Below are 22509 nucleotides of genomic sequence, written 5' to 3'. Positions count from 1 at the left end.
AAGCTGGGTACCCTATAAGTAGGTTCACACACAAGTGCAGCATTAATCTGCAACAAGAGGATTTCAGTGCACTGATGCTGCAAACTGTAGCTGTGGGTGTAACATAGCCAAGACGTTAAGGACAACACAGCTGCAGCAACAGACAGCAGAATACACGCCAGCACACTGAGGCAGCTCTGGGCTTTTTTTCCTGCTATAGAAGAAAAAGAACCACCCACCCACCCTACTCTACCCAAAGCATCAGCTTCAGATTACTGACCCCTCCAAATGCACCACCACCATCTGCTCCTGGCATCGATTCCACCGAGCTGGTGCTTGCTATCTGAGGGAAACAGAATGACACAGAAGAATTTCAACATGGACATGCCTCCTAAAAGATACTAAACGCTGAAAAAGAAAACATGGCATCATTTGCTTTTAGCCCCTCATCCATTTGCTTGTGAATATACTTTAATTGCACATGTTCATAGCCACCCTCCAGTGCTGGGTTGACTACGAAACAGGTGACTTTGCAGATGGCACTGGATTGCCAAGCCTGCTCTTCCCTGCAGCCTGTGCCTAATTCCCCACAAGCACCACAGAACATAAACAGCCATGTTTTGAATTCCATGTCAGCCCTGCAAGCCAAAGGAGCAGGTGCTTTGCATAGTCAGTGCATTCTGAGGAGTAAGAGTATTTACTCCATTCCAACGGAGTTAAAAAGTTAAGCTTTTCTTAAATGCAATACATCTCTCAGTCTCTTACTAAATGCAAACTGGCACATATATGTATTCAATACATATAAAGGGCAAAAACCAAGCTTATGTACATCAAAACCATAGGCTACATCCTAGAAGGAAAACCATCTTATCTGTCATTAATTTACAAGGAGTTTTCTAGTTTACAGGTGATCTCAAAGCATTAGACTCTTTATGATAAATTTTCCTGTTATTCCCACAGATCATTCTTACTCTGCCAATCAGAGAACATCTCCTATATCAAGGTTATCCAAATCTCCAGTGCATTTCTGCCCTTCATTCCCTTTGAAAGAAAAGGGTTTAATCTGTTATTAGAAACAATCTGAACTGTAAGTGGCCAAATTGAAAAGCTACTCATTCCAACACTTAATTTATCTATTTATATACCAGTACAACCAATTGAATCTGGAGAACAAGCAAATGCATTCCCTGAGACTAGGGCTGTGCCACCCCTGGAGCACTTCCTCAGGAAATGCAACTTAATTAAAGGAAGCATCATGTACTCAACTCTAGACAATTATTTCTGCCTCCACACAAAACCAGCAACCCGATGGGCTTCACATTATCTATTCTCCAGTCCTGGGGAAAAGGGCTTCCTTCCATGGGAATCCTAACCAATCCAGGTACTTAGCCATCTCTGCCTAGTAAAAGGACATGTGTGTGCTGTGACACAGGACTTGGGAATGGAATGCAAAAAGAGGAAAGAAAATGGGGTCTGAAAGAGATGAAGAAAACTCCCAGCATGTTTAGGGGAAAGAGTAAATATTTCTAGTTGCCCATTCAGATCCTCATGCCCTTTTAATATTTATTTGGAATAATGTGCCAAAAATCAGATACTCTCTACTCTTAACCTGGAAGAGATTTCAAAAGGGTTTCTCTGAACTACCCCAGACCTAAGGGGAGGAACAGAGACAGGGGTGGGAAATCATGATGATTTAACAGGATCTAAAAATCATGATTTAACCAACAAAAGCACACCTACGCCTCAAATCTTTGGGATGGCACTTCCACAGAGCTCAGCTCCCTGTGGCACTTTTCCTTGCCAGCTTTCTAAGAATGCACAAACTGGGTCCTTCCCCCACACAAACCTTCAACTCTTCTAATATCACGCAGTGGTAAAAGAGGTCCTTTTCCTCGAGAACATTTATAGATGGATTTACAAAAACCCTTCACATACCCTCGAAATGCTACAGATGAAAATGGAAAAGAGGGAAATGCGTGCCCTCCTTCTGAAGCAACTAAGCCACAAAAGGACCCTGAAGATTCCTGACAGGACTTCATTAAATAAAAGGCCACTGCCACAGTCACCCTGCCAGGGCTGCCTGGCAATGACACCAAATATTCACCTCTTCACAGTTGGGTGGTTATTAATTGCTGTGAATTATTGCATAAGCATAATCTTAAGACTCAAATGTCAGATCCCTGCACCTCCAAGAAACCGCATGTCTTCTGGAGGCAAATTACAGGCTGAAGACCAACCCTTAATGCTCGGATGAGCTTACGTAAATCAGCAGGGAAAACAAAAGCATGCTAAGAGTTGCATGCAAAGGCATGTGCTGGTCATGCAGCTAAAATAACTCATAAGCACTGTAATGTATCAAATGTACAGCCAAGGAGAGAAGAGCAATTTGGCTATTTTTCTATGGGCTTATTAGAACCAGAGTCCAATTTCTAGTAGCTGTTACAGATCCAGGCCGGAATCCCTGAGTGTATATCTATTTCTTGAGTCATGAGACCAAAAAAGAGAAGATTACTGTCATTGTTTCTCTAAAGCACACTGCCCAATATTCCGTAAAGATGACTGAATACCTCTGGTGGATGCTACCCACTGCAGCATATTGCTACCAAGAACATTTTCAGTATTTGTTCAGTTTTCGTTACAGAACTACCTTTATCTCTGTTTAAGCGGCAGCAATTCTGACACATTTACCCATAGCATCAGTTTTCAAAGCTCATTACCCAGATAAGATAACCTCCTAAAAATGCAGCATTCTGGCAGAAAAGAAATTAAGGTGTGTTCTGCATTAATAGCCAGGAGATAAACCAGACTTCTGCTCTACTTGACCGTCATGAACCAGTAGAGCATAAACATGTGGCTACACCATTTACACAGAAGCAAAATAGACCAGAATTTACAAAGGAGGATTGAACAGGCACCATGTCTTAACTGGATAGAAAGAAGTGTGCTTACTAGTTTGTTTATTAGCAAGGGGTAATTTTTTTGATCAGAGCATCCTGGTTCTGAAGGCAGCCCTGAGTTAAAAGCAGAGGCATGAATGATTATTTTCCGTCTTTTAGCCTATTGTTTTTATCTGATGAGTAGTTGATGATCAAGCTAGGCCATATTCTGAAAAAGACTCATTGCTGGCTGCTATCAGCAACAGGATCATTTGCTGATTTGTGACAGAGGTTTGTGACGATCTCCATTGTCAGTCTGACTAATGCTGGGATGAGAGGAATATCTGACATCTCTCCTGAGCCCCCTGGGAAATCAGTTGGATAAAAATCCAGCCTTACTGAGTCACTGAAGGGAGAGGTTTCCAAATGGTTAGGCACCAAAAAAATACATGAGGAAGATAAAATGACCCCCAAGTTTAACTCTGCAGGTGGTCCTTCTCTCCCTGCTCTCCAAGACCCACCATATCTGACAACCAACACACATCACAGTGCAATACACTGCAGATGTAGAGAAACCATTTAAGACTATTCTGCGTATTTAGTTGAAGAGTATCCTTCCTGAAATATATTTATTACCTGTAAGACAGGAACTTAGATGATCTTTAAGGTCCTTTCCAACATTAATCATGCTATGATGCTATGATTTTAAGATCCTTTTAAAAAGCATCAATTTCCTTTCAACTCTTTAAATAATAATAAAGAAGAAGCAATCCCAAAATGCGTCTTTGAGGAGATGGGGAAAAGTAATGAACAAATTCTCCCAGGCGTACAAACATTCTTCCAGCCAGCCAACCACTGGAAGAATTACACTTGTTATGCTAAATTAACCACTAGTCTGGAAAAAATGACCAATAGATCTCTTGCACTGAATTACCCTGGGTAATTTATTCCATACCTGCATGGCTAAGTAACTATGGCTGATACGCATTTGAGAGCCGAGAAATGGAGCTGTACTGTAATGTAATATAAAAATTAAGAACAAGACTACACTATTTTAAAATTAACTATGTAAGTCTACTTTAACTGTTGGTAAAACTGATAGCAAAGAAGAATTAAGCACTTGTACTTACAGAGGAATCTGGAAGATGCTCCTCCTCTTGAGAAAAAGAGCTATTGAAAGCTCTAAATGTCTCACTGTTCTGTTTGTGCTTTTCAATTGTTGCCTGAATGACCTGAAACAAAAAAATCCAGCAAAGATGACAAGTTTCATAAAAGGAGCCTTGGAAAAATTCTCTCATAGGAAGATGGTTAGGGTTATCATTTCAGTAAAATCCCTTTATGCTTGCATACATTAAATGAAAACTTCAAAACCTTAATAACTATGAGTGGTGCTGTTAACACACTACTGCTCAAGTTCAAAACTAAGAGAGCTATGAGACAGTATGTAAATCAGATTGCAAGAATATACAAGGCTAAGCTGATGTCTCAGTCTCTCACTGGGCTTGAGGATGGCAGGAAATGGGGAGCCACTTGAAGTGCCCGTGCACCGCCTCTAGACAGTGGGTCAGCAGTGGGAGCCTGCCTGGGTCCGCATTTCTACATAAGCAGCTTCACCAGAGTGGACATCAGCTTTCTCGCACAGCTGCTTTCATGCGGAATCCGAAAAAGATCATTTTAAAAACAGCAGGTGCTGATTGCATGGTGATTTCCACCCATTTCATTATGGTTTTGTATTCACCTGAATCCATTCTCTCTTCTCCTCTTCTGTCCTGTTAAAACAAAAGAAAAATACAGAAAACATCATAATTCTACTTCCAATATTTTCAGTAAATTCAACTCACATCTTCACAGCTTTACATGCATCAAGAGTTTAGCTTTGCTATCCACCATTTTATAAACAATATTAATAATAATTGACCTCAACCACCACCAAAAAACACCAAAAAGTTTGAATTACTAATACAGTGGAACCTACAAGCACTACTAAAAGCACTGGTAGCATTCAATGAAGCAAACCGACATAGCAATTTAACACACTCTGACTTAGGACCAACATAATCCTTGCATATGGAAGTTATGTATCTCTGGTGCTCATCTCCTGGTTTAAAGCTATGTCATACTAGCACAGCCACATCCCCTAGATGGTAAATTTCTACATGGATATTCAGAAACCCTGAAAGACAGAACAAGCACCACACCTGGCCTGTAGTTCCAATGATCTCTTTTTTCCCGTTATTGAAAATGTATGAGCCACGTTTTGCTTTGCAATTTCTTGGACCTGTAAAAAGAACATGTCAGCTTCTTACCAGTCTCCATTGCTTTAAATCAACTTACAAATACAGTCATTCTGTGAAAAACTTGTCAGAAAGGATCACTCAGAATACAGTACAGAGGTACAAAACCCAAAGATTGTTTCCATAATTACTTACTTGTCTTACTACAAAACTTGTGAATCTGTTTCCATAACCCATCCCCTACAGCCATAGGGGAAAAGGTGGCTCCTGTATCAACTAGGTGACGAGACCAGGCTTCCAATCAAAGCATGGACAGTCACCCTTTTCTAACCCACTTTTGGATAATTACCTCATAATAATCCTCCCCCAAGAGATTCAAAGCTGGATTTTAGAATTTTATTCTATTTCTGCTTACATATGTTGCTATATTTTGGATTGAGGGGGAATCTGATGCTGTTGAGTGTGGAAGCATTAAAGCACTGAAAAGAAGAGATGCAAACCTGCAGTCCTGCAATGTCCATCTTCTCCCGAACACTGAACTTCTGGCCTATCAGCCTCAGTTTTGGCACACAGTATAGCACCATGCTGTTAAACTGTAACAAGGGAAGATTTTTCAATGAAGGGTTTTCATGCATTCTGGCCATTTAGGAGTGGTGTGTTTTACTTTGCAGTTCTCAAGAAGAGATTTAAGGAGTAAGCTAGGTTCACAGATCACTACTTGAGAGAAGTGGACAGACAGAAACATGTCAGCCAGTCGCTTTTGCCTTCTCCCCTCTCTTTGGTACCAATTTGGCTGCTCTGAAGGCAAATGAGAGCAATTCTGTGAGTGCCAGAAAGAGTTGGTTACCTTACATGGCAAGGTGGTCCTCAGGCAGCAGCCTCTGAGAAGGGAGGTGGGAAAACCCCCTTTGGGGCCATCAGCAAAGGCACAAGCATGAAAGAAGGAAGGAAATCCTCAAGGAAATAGCATCCAGAAAACTGCTGCTCAGAGGAAGGAGCAGCTGGGTTCAGGTGGTGAATGTTTTTTTGCATCTGAGAATAGGGAGATGGAAATGTACCATTTCAGAGTACAACTCTGAAAATAAGAAAGCAACAAGAAAAACTCACCAGGAATAAATATCTATCCTGGGCTGTGCCATTCTTTGCAGAGAGTTTCTGAATGTGCCCTTCTTTAATGAGCTCATTGGCTGGGTTAACAATATCCTCTTCACCACCAAGTCGCTCATAGACTTCCAAAAGCTTGTGCATCTTTTCCTGCAAGTACAAAGTGAAGTTTTGCTTCTTGTACTACTGCTGATACAATGGCAGTTAGGTCTCCATCAGGAAGTATGGTCATATTCTGCATTTCTAAGCTAAGTCTGAAACCACAGCTATATGAGGAATGCTGCAGTCTTACACAGGGGCCTCCATGGCAAAAACGTACCTCTGAAACAGGCAAAGCCAAAATGCTTAAATTATAATGTCATTCAGGCATCCTTATGTCTTCATCAAAATTCTCTATGAAGGGATTACTTTTTCCTTTTCAGCAAAGCACTGTTTCCACCTATATTAAGTCATCCAAATGTTAAAGTCAAAGCAGCTTTCACAAGTCAAAATAAGAAAGGTGTGTAAATCTTGCTACCGAGTTTTGGAAAAGTTTGGCTTTTAGCCGTAAGCTGGACTGATGTGCTCCAAATGGCACTGCCAGCAATTGTTCAGAATGTGAGGACAGAGATCCATGCAATTACACCCAAATATATGCCCAAGCCTGTTTCTAAATCATACTTCTGTCCATCTATAGATTAAGCTGGAATTTCAGGTCTTTACATACACCCTTTGGCTTGAGAATTTTCACCACAAATACACATCACACCAGTTCCTATCCTAATCAGTTCTTCTGACCAATGATTAAAAGAATGAACAACAAAAGAACCCCAACAAAAAAACCCAAACAAAACCTAACCATTAACATAAACTCACTGCAAAACACAATGGATGGTGGCAGGCTCTGGACTAAAAGCAAGTAAGGAAATCACCTAAGCCCAAAAGCAGACTTCTTGCACCAGATGGGAGGATGAGCAAGAGATCCCATTAATTTAAAGACAAACAAAAACCAGTAAACTTATCGAGCTGTTTTTTTTCAAGGGGGAACTAGAACACCAAGAGCAGTTCCGTGAAGTCGAACCTGAAATTCTAACTCAGGTATTTTTCCTTCGAGTCTCTGCTCAGGTAAAACCTGAACTACAGAAGAATTCAATATAATAAGAAGCCCTGATTAGAGGCTTCAAGTTCTTATCAGAAATAAACTGAGGGTGCAAAATTATTGTAGCAGCCTTTTCCAATAGGTTTTTGTGTACTAACAGAAAAAAAAAAAAATCCAACGCAGAAAGCAACTAGCTGGTGGCTTCATATTCATCCTCTCTGTGGAGATACTGTGCACAGTCCCCAGCAAAGTAGTTATTTAGTGCCTCAAAGTGGGAAAATCTCCATCAAAATATATCCTTATCCAGAGAACAAGCTAAATGCACATAGACACAGATGGTTTCAAAACCGGTTTTCACTGTGACATACTGAAAACACAGACATCAGATGGGTACTTCCCTACAGCAGCCACAGGAAATGTTTCATGGTGTCCCCACCAGCAAGGGGAAGGAAGTGTGTGTCTGATAAGGAAGGGGACATAAAACTAAGACCCACAAGTGGTCAGTGAGTGTTAAGCTGGATACGTAGCATTTCAGATCAATTAGATACAAAAGCTCCCAAGGCACCTGGGTGCACAAAAGGGGTAACATCTGTAACTATAAAGTCCATTTACTTTAATAGTAATGCACTTGTTGCTCTGGATACAAAGCACATAAAGCTAACCTTCAGAATCCCAACAGTCTCAGACAAGTAGAGCTTACCAAAGCTACTGACACATACTAAATGCACTAAGGTGAGGCAAAATCAAACCAATCTCCAGTCTGGCAAATTACTGTAGGACCATAAAAACCAGTGAAAATGTGCAAGAACACCTTTTGAACGGATACAATTGGAATACTTTCAACGTATTTAAATTAAAGGCAAATAATGAGTTTCATAAAGACCTCCTTTTTCAACCCACTCGGTCGTTAGGGAGAAGGAAGGTGGCCCAACAATCCATGGTCAATGAAACAGGATCATTTATGATAAAGAGAACTCAGATATCCAACTGATGTTTAAAGCCTGACTCACTGTACTGCAAAATTCAACCCCAGCCTGCTTTATTGAGCCTGTTGTAATGGGGGACCATTGGTCCAACCAACTGTTCCAGTCAGATTACAATTCTATTACGCAATTCCTACTCACCATCTTTCGGATGGCTGCGTTCGAGTGGTTTGCTGCTGTAGATATGAGCTCCAGTGACTCTGCAATAAAGGTAGCAACAGTTATGCACTCTCCAAAATACGTCTGTTAAGAACAACTTGGTTTTTTTTTCACCTCTCTGATTAGCAATTTTCCTGCAAAATTCCTGTTGCAAAAGCAAGGACTGTGTATTTTTTCCTTCCATGAAGTAAAAGGAACACTTTATATACACAATCACTTCTGCATGCTCAGCAGGCCCATGTGCACCCAAGTGTTTAGTATTTCTCTCGTAGAAATCTAAGCAAGCCAAAGCACACAGTGGCAAAAACCGTAAACATCTTCTGGGAATCAACCTACTAAAAGTTAACTTAAGTCTCACTTAAGCCAAGTCTTCACAAACATGTTTCTAAGAGTGTTTTCCCAAAACAGGGCTTCTGTGCTGTAACATGAAGTAACATGAACCCTGTTTCGGCTGAGATCACAGACTCCAAGAAACCAACAGAAATCCATTTCTCAACAGAGTCTAACCTGCTTTGCTGGCAAGCATATGCATTTAAGGCCATTATTATTTTCTTCCTCTGGGTATTGCAGAGAAGTCCTCCTGTATTTGTGCTTGGCCATACAATGGATTAAATAAAAATGAGATATATTTTACCATTACAAACTCCAATATTTTGTCACTGTTTATTTGACAAACCTCCCTTTATTCCTAGAGCAAACATATTAACCCTTTTTATTCTCTAAGGGCATTCAAAATCACTTTGTGCTATATTTGGGAATAAATTATTCATTCAGATCTCCATTTCAACCATAGCCCTAGTTGAAAGAATCTGAACATGTGAAGAAAAAACTCCAAGATTTTAATTGTGCTTATTAGACAGAGAAGAGTTTGCATGTACTTTCAGCATCTTTCCTATCTGGAGATTCTTCTGGAAGTTTCTTTAAATAGTCCTTTAGGAGAAGCTCATAACGAGGAATTCTTTGCACTGGTTCAAGCATGTGATGTTGTAATGTCAGGTTTCCACACACCTCCTGTTTCTGTAACAGAGAGAAAACAAGCACAGAAGAGTTTGGCTTTGTAAGTAGCTAGAGGAGCATAAAACAGCTTCTCAAGCTATCATAGAATCATAGACTCATTTAGCTTGGAAAAATATCCTTAAGATATCAAGTCCAACCATTAACCTGGCACTGCCAAGTCCTCAACTAAATCATGTCCCCAAGCACCACATCTACACATCTTTTTAAATACCTCCAGGGATGACTTGTGCTTACAGAGACAGCCTGGGCAGCCTGTTCCAATGCCTGAGCACCCTCTGGGGAAGGAATTGTTCCTCAGCTCCATCTAAACCTGCCCTGGTGCAGCTTGAGGCCATTTCCTCTTGTCCCATCCCTGGTTCCTTGGGAGCAGAGCCCAGCCCCTCCTGGCTCCATCCTCCTGTCAGGCACTTGTAGGGAGCCATCAGGTCCCCCCTGAGCCTTCTCTTCTCCAGACTGAACCCCCCAGGTCCCTCAGCCGTTCCCCATCACACTTGTGCTCCAGGCCCTGCACCAGCTCCAGTGCCCTTCTCTGGTCCCGCTCCAGCACCTCAATGTCTCTCTTGTAGTGAAGGGTCCAGAGCTGAACACAGGATTCGAGCTGTGGCCTCACCAGTGCCCAGTGCAGAGGCACAATCCCTGCCCTGGCCCTGCTGCCACACTGGTGCTGATCCAGGCCAGGATGCTGGTGGCTTCTTGGCTGCCTGGGCACAAGCTGCTCATGTTCAGCTCCATCAATCAGCACCCCCAGCTCCTTTCCCATGAGCAGTTTCCAGCCGCTCTTCCCAAGCCTGGAGTGTTGCAGGGGGTTGTTGTGGCCTAAGTGCAGGGCCTGGCACTTTGTCTTGTTGAACCTCATCCCACTGGTGACATCCCATGGGTCCAGCCCATCTGGATCCCCCTGTAGAGCCTCCTGTCCACCAGCAGCTATCAGAGCTGACAGGTTTCATGTGAATCTAGGTGCCATGTCTTGCATTGTCTGCAGACATGCAACAATCCTCTTTCAGATTTTGCATGCTCCTTCCCAAGCTCAGAAAAGCTCTTTCCCTCCATGGCGCTACACAGCATTTTTCCTCCCAAAGAATATGTAAAGTCAGAAATCCCACAGGACTATAGTGCTTGCTAGAGCTTACAGCACAAGCAGCAGACACACTGCTCAGGCATCCCCTCTGGAAAAGGAGCTGCCTCAAATTCCCTTTTTTTTTCTTTCCATTTGACCAAGAAGGGGGTAGGTTTGAGACTGACTACACTAACTACTACCCAACAAGGCACTGATCTGCTCTGCTTGCAGTGGTGGTGTATTGCAGTGTACTTATTCTTCCTGTGTTTCTCATTTCTCCTCTCCTCTTTCAAATAGAAATGCCCGTTCACTTCATAGGGATCTTATGAAAATAAGTTACTTGCTTTAAAGCACACAGGAAATTTCTGTTAGTGATGTAATCCAACCCCTGAATCCCACATCAGTGTGTTAACCACACACATGCTCTTCTCCATAGCAATCATTTTACGTCAGCACACTAATGCCACGTGCTGGTCTGTTCTACTATGAGCAGCCCCTCAACAACCACATGAATTTCAACATGTTTTTCTCAGGGAAATGTGCTCACTTCAGGTATTTGCAATTTTCCTCATAAATATTAATGCCATCACACGCTGCTGGCTCACCCAATTCCCAAGGAAAAGCCTGCAGTTAATGAGTGTCTGAGAGAAAAGGAAAAGCTATATTTCCAGAAACTCAGATGTAAATTTGCTGTTAAAACTCTCTTGTCACAGTGGAACAGCATGAACAATATTCCTGTTTATAGGAGATAAAGTGAAATTATTCTCTCTCAGTGTTTTACAGAACCACATTTCCCAGAAAATGCAACTGGGATGGAAAGAATGAGAGATTCCAGGAAGAACTAAAAAGGGCATGGAACTTCACTACTGCATGTTAGTGCTTGATTTATACTCCCAATCCACTTACTACAGCCTTCTCTATTGCCTTTTTACTCCAGCAATACAATGAATCTTAACACTGAACAGCAATAAGGAAGCAGAGGAGGAAGTCACATCAAGGCTTACATCAGTTGTATTCACATGCCAAGTGTATCCCTACCGAAAAAGCCAGCAGTGACAAAATAAACTGTTCAAAATAGGAAAAGTTTAATGCTGTGAGATTTTTTAAAGTTCACAGAGTTCACACTGCAATTCACTGCCATTAACAGCTTAGGTGGACAGTTTGTTACTGAAGGACCACAACAAACTGCAACTGGTATTCTGAAAAGTAACAGCGACTTTTGATAGCACAGAGACAGGCCAGATGAGTGAACTAAGTATTCCTGGTCAAATCTTTGCCTCCTGTAGGTATGGGCACTGACAGAAGCAAAAGGTGCTTTGATGTTGCCACTAAAATAACCTACAATGAAATCCTGCTGTCGGTTAGGTTCAGAACGGCACCTTTAACATTCACTGCCTGCACACTCACACTGTCTCACAAAGTCTTGCTCAAGCAACAGCAGAAATGGTCATGGTCTCAGGCAGATGCAGACCAGCTCTGCAGACTGACAGCTAACACACATGGCTTATGTTGGCAACTTGGTGGTGAGAAAAGACAGGGTGGGAAGATGCCAAGCTGGGTTCATACAGAACAAGGTTAAGAAAGGGCCATGTGGAGTGAGAGTCTAGTAGGAGAGGAACTTCCCCACTCCCTACTCCTCCAAGCCCTGACCCTCCATGCGGGGCCTCTCTCCCCTATGCTGCTGGGGATTACTTGATTCCCTACAGCTGGCCCAGCCACAATCCTCCCATTGAGGGCAGGCAGCTGCGCTCCCTCCTCAGCTTAACCCACTCCCTGCCAGCTCGCCCTTCCCAAAGGATGGTATCCGCTTTCCCAGCACAGGCAGAGAGATGCTTTCAAGTGTGCTGGAGCCTGCTTCATCCCTTCAGCTGGCCCTGGGCCTGAGAGTAGAGAGAGGTTTCAAAGATACACCAGCATCAGCAGAGCTCTTCCCCCCTCCCCACACAGCTTTTTATACAATTAAGAGGAAACACATGAAAACCCATGATAAGCATCTTCCTGCAGAGCTGTGAGCCCCAAGAGCTGCATGCCACTTCCTGAGCCTCACAAAAAATCAGACCAGCAGCACATGCTGCTGGCGACACACTTGAACTCAAACACACCCACCTCAGAATGGAAATGTATTTATTAAAAAGCAATTAAAATTAGTGATGAGGAAAAGAAATCAAAAAGCATTTATAAATGGACATGTTCAGTCAGAACTGCTGGGCCAGAAGCAAGGTTTTGTTCTGTGACTTCTGATACTCCTCTTAAATATATGAGCAGAAAAAAAGCTACATAGGTGAAAAATACATGTCAGACAGCAAAAAGAAAAGAAACGACTGGCACTAAAAATGATGTATTCTTAGTATTAGAGCAGTGTTATCTTGTAGCTAAACACTGTGTGTCACATACTGGGAAAAAAATAAGTCACACAAATGAATAAGTATCTCCATGTTATGCCAATTAACCACATACCTGTATGTTCTGAACAACATCTTTGAATGGAGAGGACCTCTGCATACATGTGTTCACCATGTCCATTGCTCTGTCAAAGTTCTTTACATATTCTCCATACATCTTCAGAAAAGGAGCAAGTTTCTGTAGGATATCTCCAAGCCGTGGGTTGGCGTTCCTATGGGAAAGAGGTAAGCACTGAAATCTCTGGAAATCAGTACTATCTTCTGAGAAAAACCACAACTGCAAGACTTTCACAGTTGTCTCCCACATGCACAAGCACTTACACACATATGCAATGAAGATATTTCAGGCTAATTTTAAAGCAATCTATGTCATATCCTAGATGAAAAAGCCAACAGTAATCTAGACATACAGATGTTCTGCCCCCAGTGTCACTCTTGTAAGTGAGGATCAAATTCAAACTGACCACACACTGTTAAAAGAGACTTTTATAGATGTCTGTTGTCCAGTGCAAACTTCTGCAGGAAACTTTTACTTTGTTAAAATCATCTGTTCCACCACAGCCAAATATCGGAAGAGGTTTTAATACAGAGAGGTCACTCGGTGCAGCTGGGTAGTCCCAGAGACATCTGTCTTCTCCAGATTCACAGCTGGGCAGAGGACAGCCATTTCTCTCCCAGCTCTCTTCTCCTGCTGAACTCTTCAGCTGTTGAACAAGCTTCTGCCCTCTCTGACTTCCAGACTCTGCGGTTTCCCTCCCCTTATTGCAGCTGTACCTGTAAGTGCCAAGTCAGGTCCAGGAATGCTGATACTCACTAATTCCTTCTGGTCACTGATGAACTATATGAAGACTGGCCTCAGTCAAGAGAGATGTGAACTCTGGTCTTGTCTTCATCAGTCAGGGTACTTGGAAAGGGGCAGCACTATCTGAAACTTCCACTGCAGGGCACTATGCAGTCAATGTGTCATCTCAAATCAAGTTTCCTACGTCTGCCTTACAATTAACGTTTCCACCTATTGCTGTATTTCTGCCTTATCTACAACTTTATGAGGTTGACAAATTTGAGCCTTTACTACTCAGCGAAAAACAAAAACAAACTCCAAGTTAAAAAAACAAAAAACCCAATAAAACCTTCAAACCCCCCCCCCCCCCCCCCCCCCAAAAAAAAAACCAAACCCAAAGAAACAAAACCAAAGCCAATCCAAAAACTATAACTGCACCTATTCTCTTGAAGAAAGCAGGTATACCAATAATATTTATTATCTCCTAGAACAAAAAGCCAACAAATTCTGGGGTAAAAACTTACACAATGCTGTGGTGCTCAACAACAGAAGTAGTTGTGTAATGACATAAGCAGATTTATAGATATGAAGTCATCCAACTCATCTGCCCAGATTTTCCACTGGTTGACTGCTACAATGCTGATTTTAACATTAAATTTTATATAACCACAACAAAACTCAAAAAACCCACACAAAGTGGTTGTTTCTGGTGACACCTCCAAAATGGCATGCGAGCCTGGGCTATGACATGACAATGCATTTTCCTGCTTTGAGAACTAGGTTCTTTAGCACCTCAGAGTGGGGGTGAAGTACTTTATCTAGCGAGCCAAAACAAGCAATTTCCTTCCTTCCCAATAGTGCAATTTCATAGTACTGCACTAACAGGAGAGTGGCAGTACAGTGAGGAAAACTTTGGACTGAAAAAATTCTCACAATGCACTCCATATTTTGAGGGCTCAAGTCTACTCCAGAAGTCAGAAATGCTCAAGGGACTCCAGACTAATGTATAGAATAACAAGTGAGCTGCTGCATTAAACAATTGAAAATCTGGAATGAGATGAGGCCTTACAGTTGCTCTGGCTTCTTGAAAATGCATTTTTAAAACAATTGTAATGACAGTTACCCACCATTCTTGTGTAATTCTTGTTTTGAGCTCAGGAAGAAGAAATTGTCCATGGAAACAATAGATGGAAGAAATATTTGAAAAGATGCCTGTGATCACTTCAGATGAAATACCTGCTTCGGACAACTTAGTGCAAAAAACCTGCGTAAGACAACAAGACAGCACCGACATATTTACAAAAACCATCCCTGGACATGCTGGCTTTAGATTGCAGTATTACAAAGCTGAGTGCCTTAGAAGAGAGCTACAACTTTTGACTGCTGGTAGTCATTCCTTGGGGTCTTTCAAGAGGTTTAGAAAACGTAAGCCCACTGCCAAGCAGGGTTAGATTTGTGTCTCTAGGCCATAGTGATATGGGTAAATCAAAAAGATTGGAGCTAACGAGAAGATTGGGCATCTTGTACTTAGGAGTGCCAGTTGCAAAGGACAACCACTCCCTGAAGAGCACTTACTCCTATTTCTGTGATGCAAAATAAACTGTGTGATTATTTTGTTTGTCTGTGTACTGAACAACAGGGAAAGACACCCATGATTTCTAAGGTCCTGAAACAGTCTCTGATTATCCAAAGCAAACATTGCAAAGTCTTCCATAGAGTCCTAGAGTCGGAGTGTAGAGGGCTCTGCAAGTTACAGCTTCTAACAAGATTTTTAACAAGGTGACAGTTTTCTTCCTGCCCCGGTTTTAACAAGCCCTCTGTTAGCAATGTGACTCACACCCATTTTTACTCCTTTCCTGCACATTCAGATTTGTTTTTTTAATTTGAGCTAATTATAGAAATGCCTGAACTCTGCAGACTTGCCTTGGTGTTTAAGTGGAAGAAGGTTCAGGCTCATCACATCAGCTTTACCTTATCCCCATGTGTAAACATGATGGAAAACAATTACGAAACACAGTGGGCAAAAAGAACCCCTAATTTCTGTGAGCCTAGGACTTACCAATGTAGCCTGATTTTAGTAAAACTCAAACTTCTTGCACATTACAGAGCAATCACTGATTTCATAATTTCACAGTGCCTCCGGTGTCCCTGTGATTTCCTCTCCACATACGCCCCAGGGAATAACCAAATGTTGATGGTATCTGTATACCATTGGGCTGCTGCTTTCCCATTCTTCTTTCCAACATCCTAATCCTTGGGTTCCAGCTCTGGGATCCCCCTTGCCAAAAGCTGACCTCTGGGACCCAAGGCACGCCGCCTGGCAAGCCGTCCCCATCTCCCACCTCTAAACAGGGGTTTCACACTATTGGGCTACAGGTTAGGGCATGAACAGGAGACATCCTTGCTGCTCACAGAAAAGAAAGCAGAGTTTATCCAAAATCAAATTACCTGGTCCAACAGATGGAGTCTTTTAACATATGCTTCTTCCGTATGGAGCAGTTCATTTGCGATATTGAATAGCTTTTGGGGTTCTGTACACTGAAAGAAAAAGTTACAAATAACACAATCCATCCGCACCTCCAAATCTAAGTTTCATCACCTCTTCTCTTTTCCATTTTCTCAATGGGCCAGATTCCCTGCCAGCAGAGACACCTGAAGTGAAGGATGGTAACACATTTCAGAGTCTGCTCTGCACCCCTCATCAAAGGATCAGTTTGCTCCAGAGACACTTTGAAAGCTATTTCCTGAAAGAGCAATTAGTAATGCAGTCAACGGCTGGTCAGCATATCACTTGAGTTCATTACGATTTTCATCCGCTAAACATCTGCTAAATCTGGAAATAAGTCTGTATTTGGTAACTAAGGCATGAGAGTATAAATCAACTGTTCTCCTTTTTGGATTCAGGTCCTGTGACCAAAAAGAAAACTAGAAACCAGACCAGTTTGGGCACAGGTCTCTCTCCCTGGCCAGCACAGCATTATTCTCCCTGCTGTATTTCTGCGATTTTTGCACAGCTTTAAAGACCAGCCAATTCCCTGGAAAGAATTTTCAGGAACAGAACCTGAGTCACTCAGCGAAGTCTTTCATGAAACTCCTTTCAAAAAATTAATGAGAAAGGATTAATTAAAAAACCTGAATGCAGTTATAAAGCACTGACATTATTCACAATTTAGCCAAAAGACACAGACTCCTTGTTCGCCAAGTGCTTAAAATACTCAAATTATTAGGACACAGGCTTTAGCATTCTGACACACTCTAGACAGCTTTTTAAGGGTGCAGGTTTTCAATGCCATGCTTATGTATTACCAAGCCAGTCAGAGCTGAGGGTTGGCTGTTCTGTGGTTAGGAATACAAACATCTAAAAGGGGCAGCAAGGATGATCAAAGTAGGGGAATTTTACTGGGCTGGATCCACAAAAAAAAGACAACTGCCATAAAGTTAAGAGAGATGTATAAATGATCAATGGAACAGTGAGCAACAACTGGGTGCAATTATTCACTATTTATCTGCAGGAAAACTAAAGGGCATCAAAAAACATTACCAAGGTGCTGCTTAAAGACCAAGAGCCACTTCCTCAAGCAAGATGTCACTGCAGACAAGCAGGTTCGCAAAAGGACTGAACAAATCCATGAAGCAGAAGTCCAGCTGAAGTCTGTTAAACACACAGGGCTGTCTCCAGTTCAGGAAGCACCTGGGCCTCTCATCAGGAGCAGAGCTTTCCATCCCTAATGCCCATCTCCGTGCACTTGCCACCACCTGTGTCAGGCACTTCTAGGCACAGCCCTGAGGGCCACCACCAGATTGTCAGAAAGGGTCAACTGAATGCTCTCTTTGAGCTTCTTCAACAACACTTTCCTGTGTTTCCAAACACAGCTGACAAGAAAATATTAAAGTAACACCCCCACCCCCTTGCCTCCCTTTAGGCAAACTGCAATACAATTGGAAAGACCTCCAGGACTCTTCAAAGCTAGCCAAGAATTCAAACAAGCCAGACCCACGGTTACCCTACATGAAATGAGATACCACTTAGCATGAACTACCCACAGTTCCATGATATAAGTATTAATTATAGAGGGTGAACAGCTTTTCTGGGTTTAAAAGCACATCAGTCTTTTATAACAATCCCTCTCTTCCTAGGCACAAACCTGGAGATGGGCAGCCATGCCAGGAATAAAGCTTTGGCACATACTCTGCCTACCCCACTACTCAAATGATTTCAAGCAAATTCAAATACTGTCTTAAGATATCCTAGCAGTGCACAGAACATCCTGCTCCATTCATTTATGTGATATATATTAATATTTAGGAGAAAAGAAAAAAAACAAAACCCCAACATTACAGCTTAGAATGAAATGCATTGCTGGCCATTCGAACTCAGGGCACAGAAAAGAGCCCGAATGAGGCACTGATGGAACAGGCCAGCACGCCAGCCACCAACAGCATCTTTTGAACTTTTTGAATTCAGAATCTGAAAAATCATTTCCAAGCAAACACATTTGTTCTCAGAAGTAAACCTTTACACAGCACAGGCGCTTCCTAACCTCTGCACCTTCACCGTCTGCAATTAAGCTTGTATTTCCAAAAAACCTTGCTGACATCTGCTTAAATACTAAGTAGCAGCTAAACAGACTCAGCTTGAGCTCAGTTCTAAAGAGCGACTCTATCTGCAGGTGCTGTCTTTGCTAGGGGCAGCGAGGCATTTCTCAGCCTAATTTGCAACATATTTGCTTTTCAATGGACAAAACGTTTTAAATGAAACAGCAGATAAACGAAGGTGATGCAGTCCCCAGAGCAGGACTGCTTCAACAAAGCCCGAGCCACAGTTCAGTTCACTATGAACACGGTATTTCACAGTCTGTGCTTCTAAAGGAAAAGTAAAACAAATTTGCAAACTCAAATGTAGATTATATCCTGCTCTGCCCAATGCATCTGCTGACATCTGCTGACATCACAGCTACGGCATGCTCTGACTGTCCTCCACAGTTGCACATCCCAGCTGGACCTCTCCTGCAGAGCCTTGTCAAAATTGTTTCGCTGCTGAATTCAGATGAAACATGAGAAAAGGGAAGCAGGAGGTGTTGACACGGACATGACCCAGCTTCAGTGTGCACTTGAGCCCAGAACCCCCCCGTGTGCTGGGCTGCACCCCCAGAGAGTGAGCAGCAGCTCAGGGAGGGGATCCTGCCCCTCTGCTGTGTGAAGGGGAGACCCCCCCTGCAGCCCTGATCCAGCTCTGGGGCAGCAGCACAAGAGGGATGTGGAGCTGTTGGAGCGAGGCCAGAGGAGGCCATGGAGATGCTGCGAGGGCTGGAGCAGCTCTGCTCTGGAGCCAGGCTGAGAGAGCTGGGCTGGGGCAGCCTGGACAAGAGAAGGCTCCTGAAGGGGAGACCTTACTGTGTCCTTTCAGTACTTAAAAGGGGCCTATAAGGAAGATGGGGAGAGGCTTTTCAGCAGGGCCTGTTGTGACAGGACGAGGGGTGATGGTTTTGAATTAAAACTGGGGAGATTAAAGCTGGACGTGAGGAAAAAATTGTTTACAATGAGGGTGGTAAAATACTGGCACAGGTTGCTCAGAGAGGTGGTGGATGCTCCATCCCTGGACATATTCAAGGCCAGGCTGGATGTGGTTCTGGGCAACCTGATCTAGTTGAAGATGTTCAAGACCAGGTTGGATGAGGCCTTGGGTGATACGATTTAGCGTGAGGTGTCCCTGCCCATGGCAGGGGGGTTGGAACTAGATGATCTTAAGGTCCTTTCCAACACTAACTATTCTATGATTCTGTGTCCCTGCTCTTTGCAGGGGGGTTGGACTGGATGAGCTTTGAGGGTCCCTTTCAACCCAAACTATTCTGTGATCCTATTCTACGACTTCACACCACAGAAAGCTCACTCCAGTGCTCAAAGCAACATGATGCTCTTTCACTTCTTTGTGGAAGGTTCAAAAGCTCATTTCCAGCTGTTCCTGTCCAAAACACATTTTGAAGAGAAAGGACCTTCTTTCCAAGGTCAGATACACATCAATGGTGGGAATGCATCTGAAATATCCCAGTCACAGACACAGATTAGGCCATGGCACATGCTGAGTTTACTTGTAAAGTCAAGTGCCCTCAAGTGCATTGCTGCTTCCTGCAATCCTACTCACCTACTCCACTGAGCACACCCAGGCCACAGAGCGCTGGATGCAGAGACTGACCCATCTGTCCTGAAAGCAAACTGGAAATGAACGTTTAAAGTAAAAAACAAAGGTTTGATAGGAGAAAACTTGAACAATACCCTGCAGCAACCAGTGTTCATACAACTGGTTGTGCACAATCCCATTCAGTATTTAGTTAGCACCTCTGTCACAAGGGCCTTCCAAAGAATCCTGCAGGAAAGCTGCTGCGATACAGCTCAGGCTAAAATCACATACAGTTACGCTTCAAAACCCCACCAGTCACACCTACAGAGAACACAGAAAGTCCAAGAAAGATGACAGACAACTTCCTACTTGAAAATGCTGAAAACAAGACAGAAAAGTTGTCCTGTGCTTGGTGATCATCTTTTGCATTGAGATCTCATTTTCCTTAGGATATTTTAAGAAAAGATGATGAGAACATATCTGATTTTTCTTAGCCAGCATTATGACTAGTTAAAACATTGACTTACGAAATTTTTTCTCAGCGTGGAGATACTACATGGAGATAATCCCACCCAAAGGTCTGACTTGCAGGACTGGAGGCCAACTTTTCTGGCACAAACAGGAGTCAAACTCCAGCCATGTCCAGGCAGAACGCAAGCATATGTCAGGGACTGTGTAAGGCCCACATGGGACTTCATTACTACTATTTCACACAGCAGGAAGCAGGACAGATGGAGGAAGGCATTTTTTGGTAATTACTAATGAGCACATACTATTCTTAGTGCAAAATATCTAAATAAAAAGATATGAAGAAGTGTTAGCCATCTCCACAGCATTACTCTGTTGCTCCCAGGCAGTCAGCAGAAGCCTTGGGTATATGACTATAGAGCATGACAGCCCCTCAGTCTCACTTTCATGCCTGGTTTTTTTGTAACCATCAAGGCTAACATGCCCCAGTTTTCAGAGCTCCTGACATTTTCTGAGACATCATCCAAACTAATAAGCTCCCTTTGTTCATTTTCATTTTGACAAGAGATAACTGGGAAGCTCAGTAAGTCACTCCTGAGCTTTTAAACCATATTCCAATAATTTTGAGCTAATAGTGAGACCAGTTAAACTGTGCTGCAGACTCCCACAGGAAGCCACATCACATTGCAAAGTTAAATAAAACAATACGAGTCCTACATCAGGCAGCATTGCCTCACCAGCCATGGGATGTGTGAAAGCTTGGGTGGTGGATGGAGAGAGACCTGAAGCAGAAAATTAGTGGAGAGAAGCAAATCTCATTTTTTTCTCATACTTATGTTTATTCATGAGCTTCCCTTAGCTTGACATACTAAGAGTTACTGAGCACTAAATCAGTCTGCAGCTGTACTTCTTATGCAACTTCCTCCAACTATAACAAAGCTTTCTGGAAACCTGCAGACATAAGCAGCCCTTGGTTACCCCTGTTGTGCAGTTGCAGAGCCTGGTACTAGGGATAGCACAGGGGACACAGGAAAAAGATGCTGGCTCCCTATACAAAGCTTTCTAGGGGAAGCTGGGGGTCTCCCTGGCCTTCAAGCCAGCAGCTGGCGCTGACTGCACTCTTCTCTTGCTTCAGGCAGGACAGGCACCTTGTTTTCTGGAAAATTCCCAGTTTTGTCAAGGGTGATGTGAACTTCAGCCTAAGAATAACCACAGAACAAGTCAACTTCGAATCACAATGGCTCTCCTTGCTAGAAGCTATGGCCCTTTACCTTAAGCCTTGGTCCATAGTGCCCCAAATATGCAGCAGAATTGAAGGCGAGAGCAGGAGGATGATGTTAACATGTGCATTGGCTTCACATGCTGCATCCCCAGAAGACAGCAGAACCCTTACACAGCAGAAGAGTCACCAGGCCTCTAAGCCTTCCCCCTCCACTTGGCTGCAAACCCAAGCTAACAGCATCAAAACTGCCTTTTGGAAGGTGAAATCAAATCCAAATACAAGGGCGAACCTGAGATGCATCACCTAAATGCACTTCACGAAGGAAAGTAACACAAGAAAACAAAACAGAAGGATCATCCTCTAGAGAGATCTCTTTTATAAATTCACCAAGCATCCTGCAGAGAATTATGGTCTCATAACTCTGTGTTTTATCAGCATTATTTCATACTATATGGATACTTAACCCAAGGAACAAGACTTAAAGAACAGCCATCAAAACTGATGTATCACAAGACACTGGCATTTGCCAGCAAGTCACTCCTTAAACACATGGCAAAGTCTTCTGCTTAGCTTGCCACAGCTGGTTTGATACTGCATTCCTAGTCCAAACAGTAAATTTAATTACCATATTAAAGATATTTTTTGTTTAATTCAATACATTATTTTCTTGCAGGCGTGTTACCACTAAAAAAACAATCTTTTAAATAAGATTTCAGTTGCACACATGCACACATATTATGAATATAAAATAATTACAGTATCTCACAGTGTGTGTGTATAAACACACAAATGAGGAAAATCAACAGCAGCAGGCAAGAAGCCTTGCACTGTGATGGTGATGCTGCCCGTATGAGATATAAAGAAGCGTTCACTGCAGACTACTGAGGAGACAGAGCATGTCAATGGCTGTGTTAGATGTGTTGATAGATCATAGAATCACAGAGTGGTTTGTGTTGGAAGGGACCTTAAAGCTCCTCCAGCTTCAACCCCTGCCATGGGCAGGGACACCTTCCACCGGAGCAGCTTGCTCC

General features: G+C 42.7%; 1 protein-coding gene across 10 annotated transcripts in view; it reads right to left on the bottom strand.

Moving 5' to 3' along the window:
- FGD3 (FYVE, RhoGEF and PH domain containing 3) overlaps nt 1–22509 on the bottom strand; it is a 120430-nt gene that overhangs the window by 23160 nt on the left and 74761 nt on the right. For 9 of the 10 annotated variants that reach the window (XR_009965024.1, XM_062619600.1, XM_062619602.1 and 6 more), the window contains 11 exons: nt 16119–16208; nt 14798–14934; nt 12945–13101; nt 9292–9430; nt 8396–8454; nt 6197–6343; nt 5590–5682; nt 5054–5133; nt 4594–4624; nt 3986–4087; nt 260–322 (listed from right to left, as the gene is read on the bottom strand). Coding sequence is in view for 9 of the 10 variants with exons in the window: in XM_062619600.1 (XP_062475584.1) it covers nt 260–322; nt 3986–4087; nt 4594–4624; nt 5054–5133; nt 5590–5682; nt 6197–6343; nt 8396–8454; nt 9292–9430; nt 12945–13101; nt 14798–14934; nt 16119–16208 (1098 nt within the window). In the remaining variant the exon portion in view is untranslated. The remainder of the gene's footprint in view (nt 1–259; nt 323–3985; nt 4088–4593; nt 4625–5053; nt 5134–5589; nt 5683–6196; nt 6344–8395; nt 8455–9291; nt 9431–12944; nt 13102–14797; nt 14935–16118; nt 16209–22509) is intronic. The other variant, XM_062619603.1, reaches the window with a different exon arrangement.

This window comes from Pezoporus occidentalis, unplaced genomic scaffold, assembly GCF_034315485.1.
Source record: "Pezoporus occidentalis ecotype Australia unplaced genomic scaffold, CSIRO_AGI_Poc_V1 ctg212, whole genome shotgun sequence".
NCBI classification, from domain to species: Eukaryota; Metazoa; Chordata; class Aves; order Psittaciformes; family Psittacidae; genus Pezoporus; species Pezoporus occidentalis.
The sequence above is the reverse complement of the archived record's forward strand: the minus strand, read 5'-3'. Positions and strand labels throughout refer to the sequence as shown.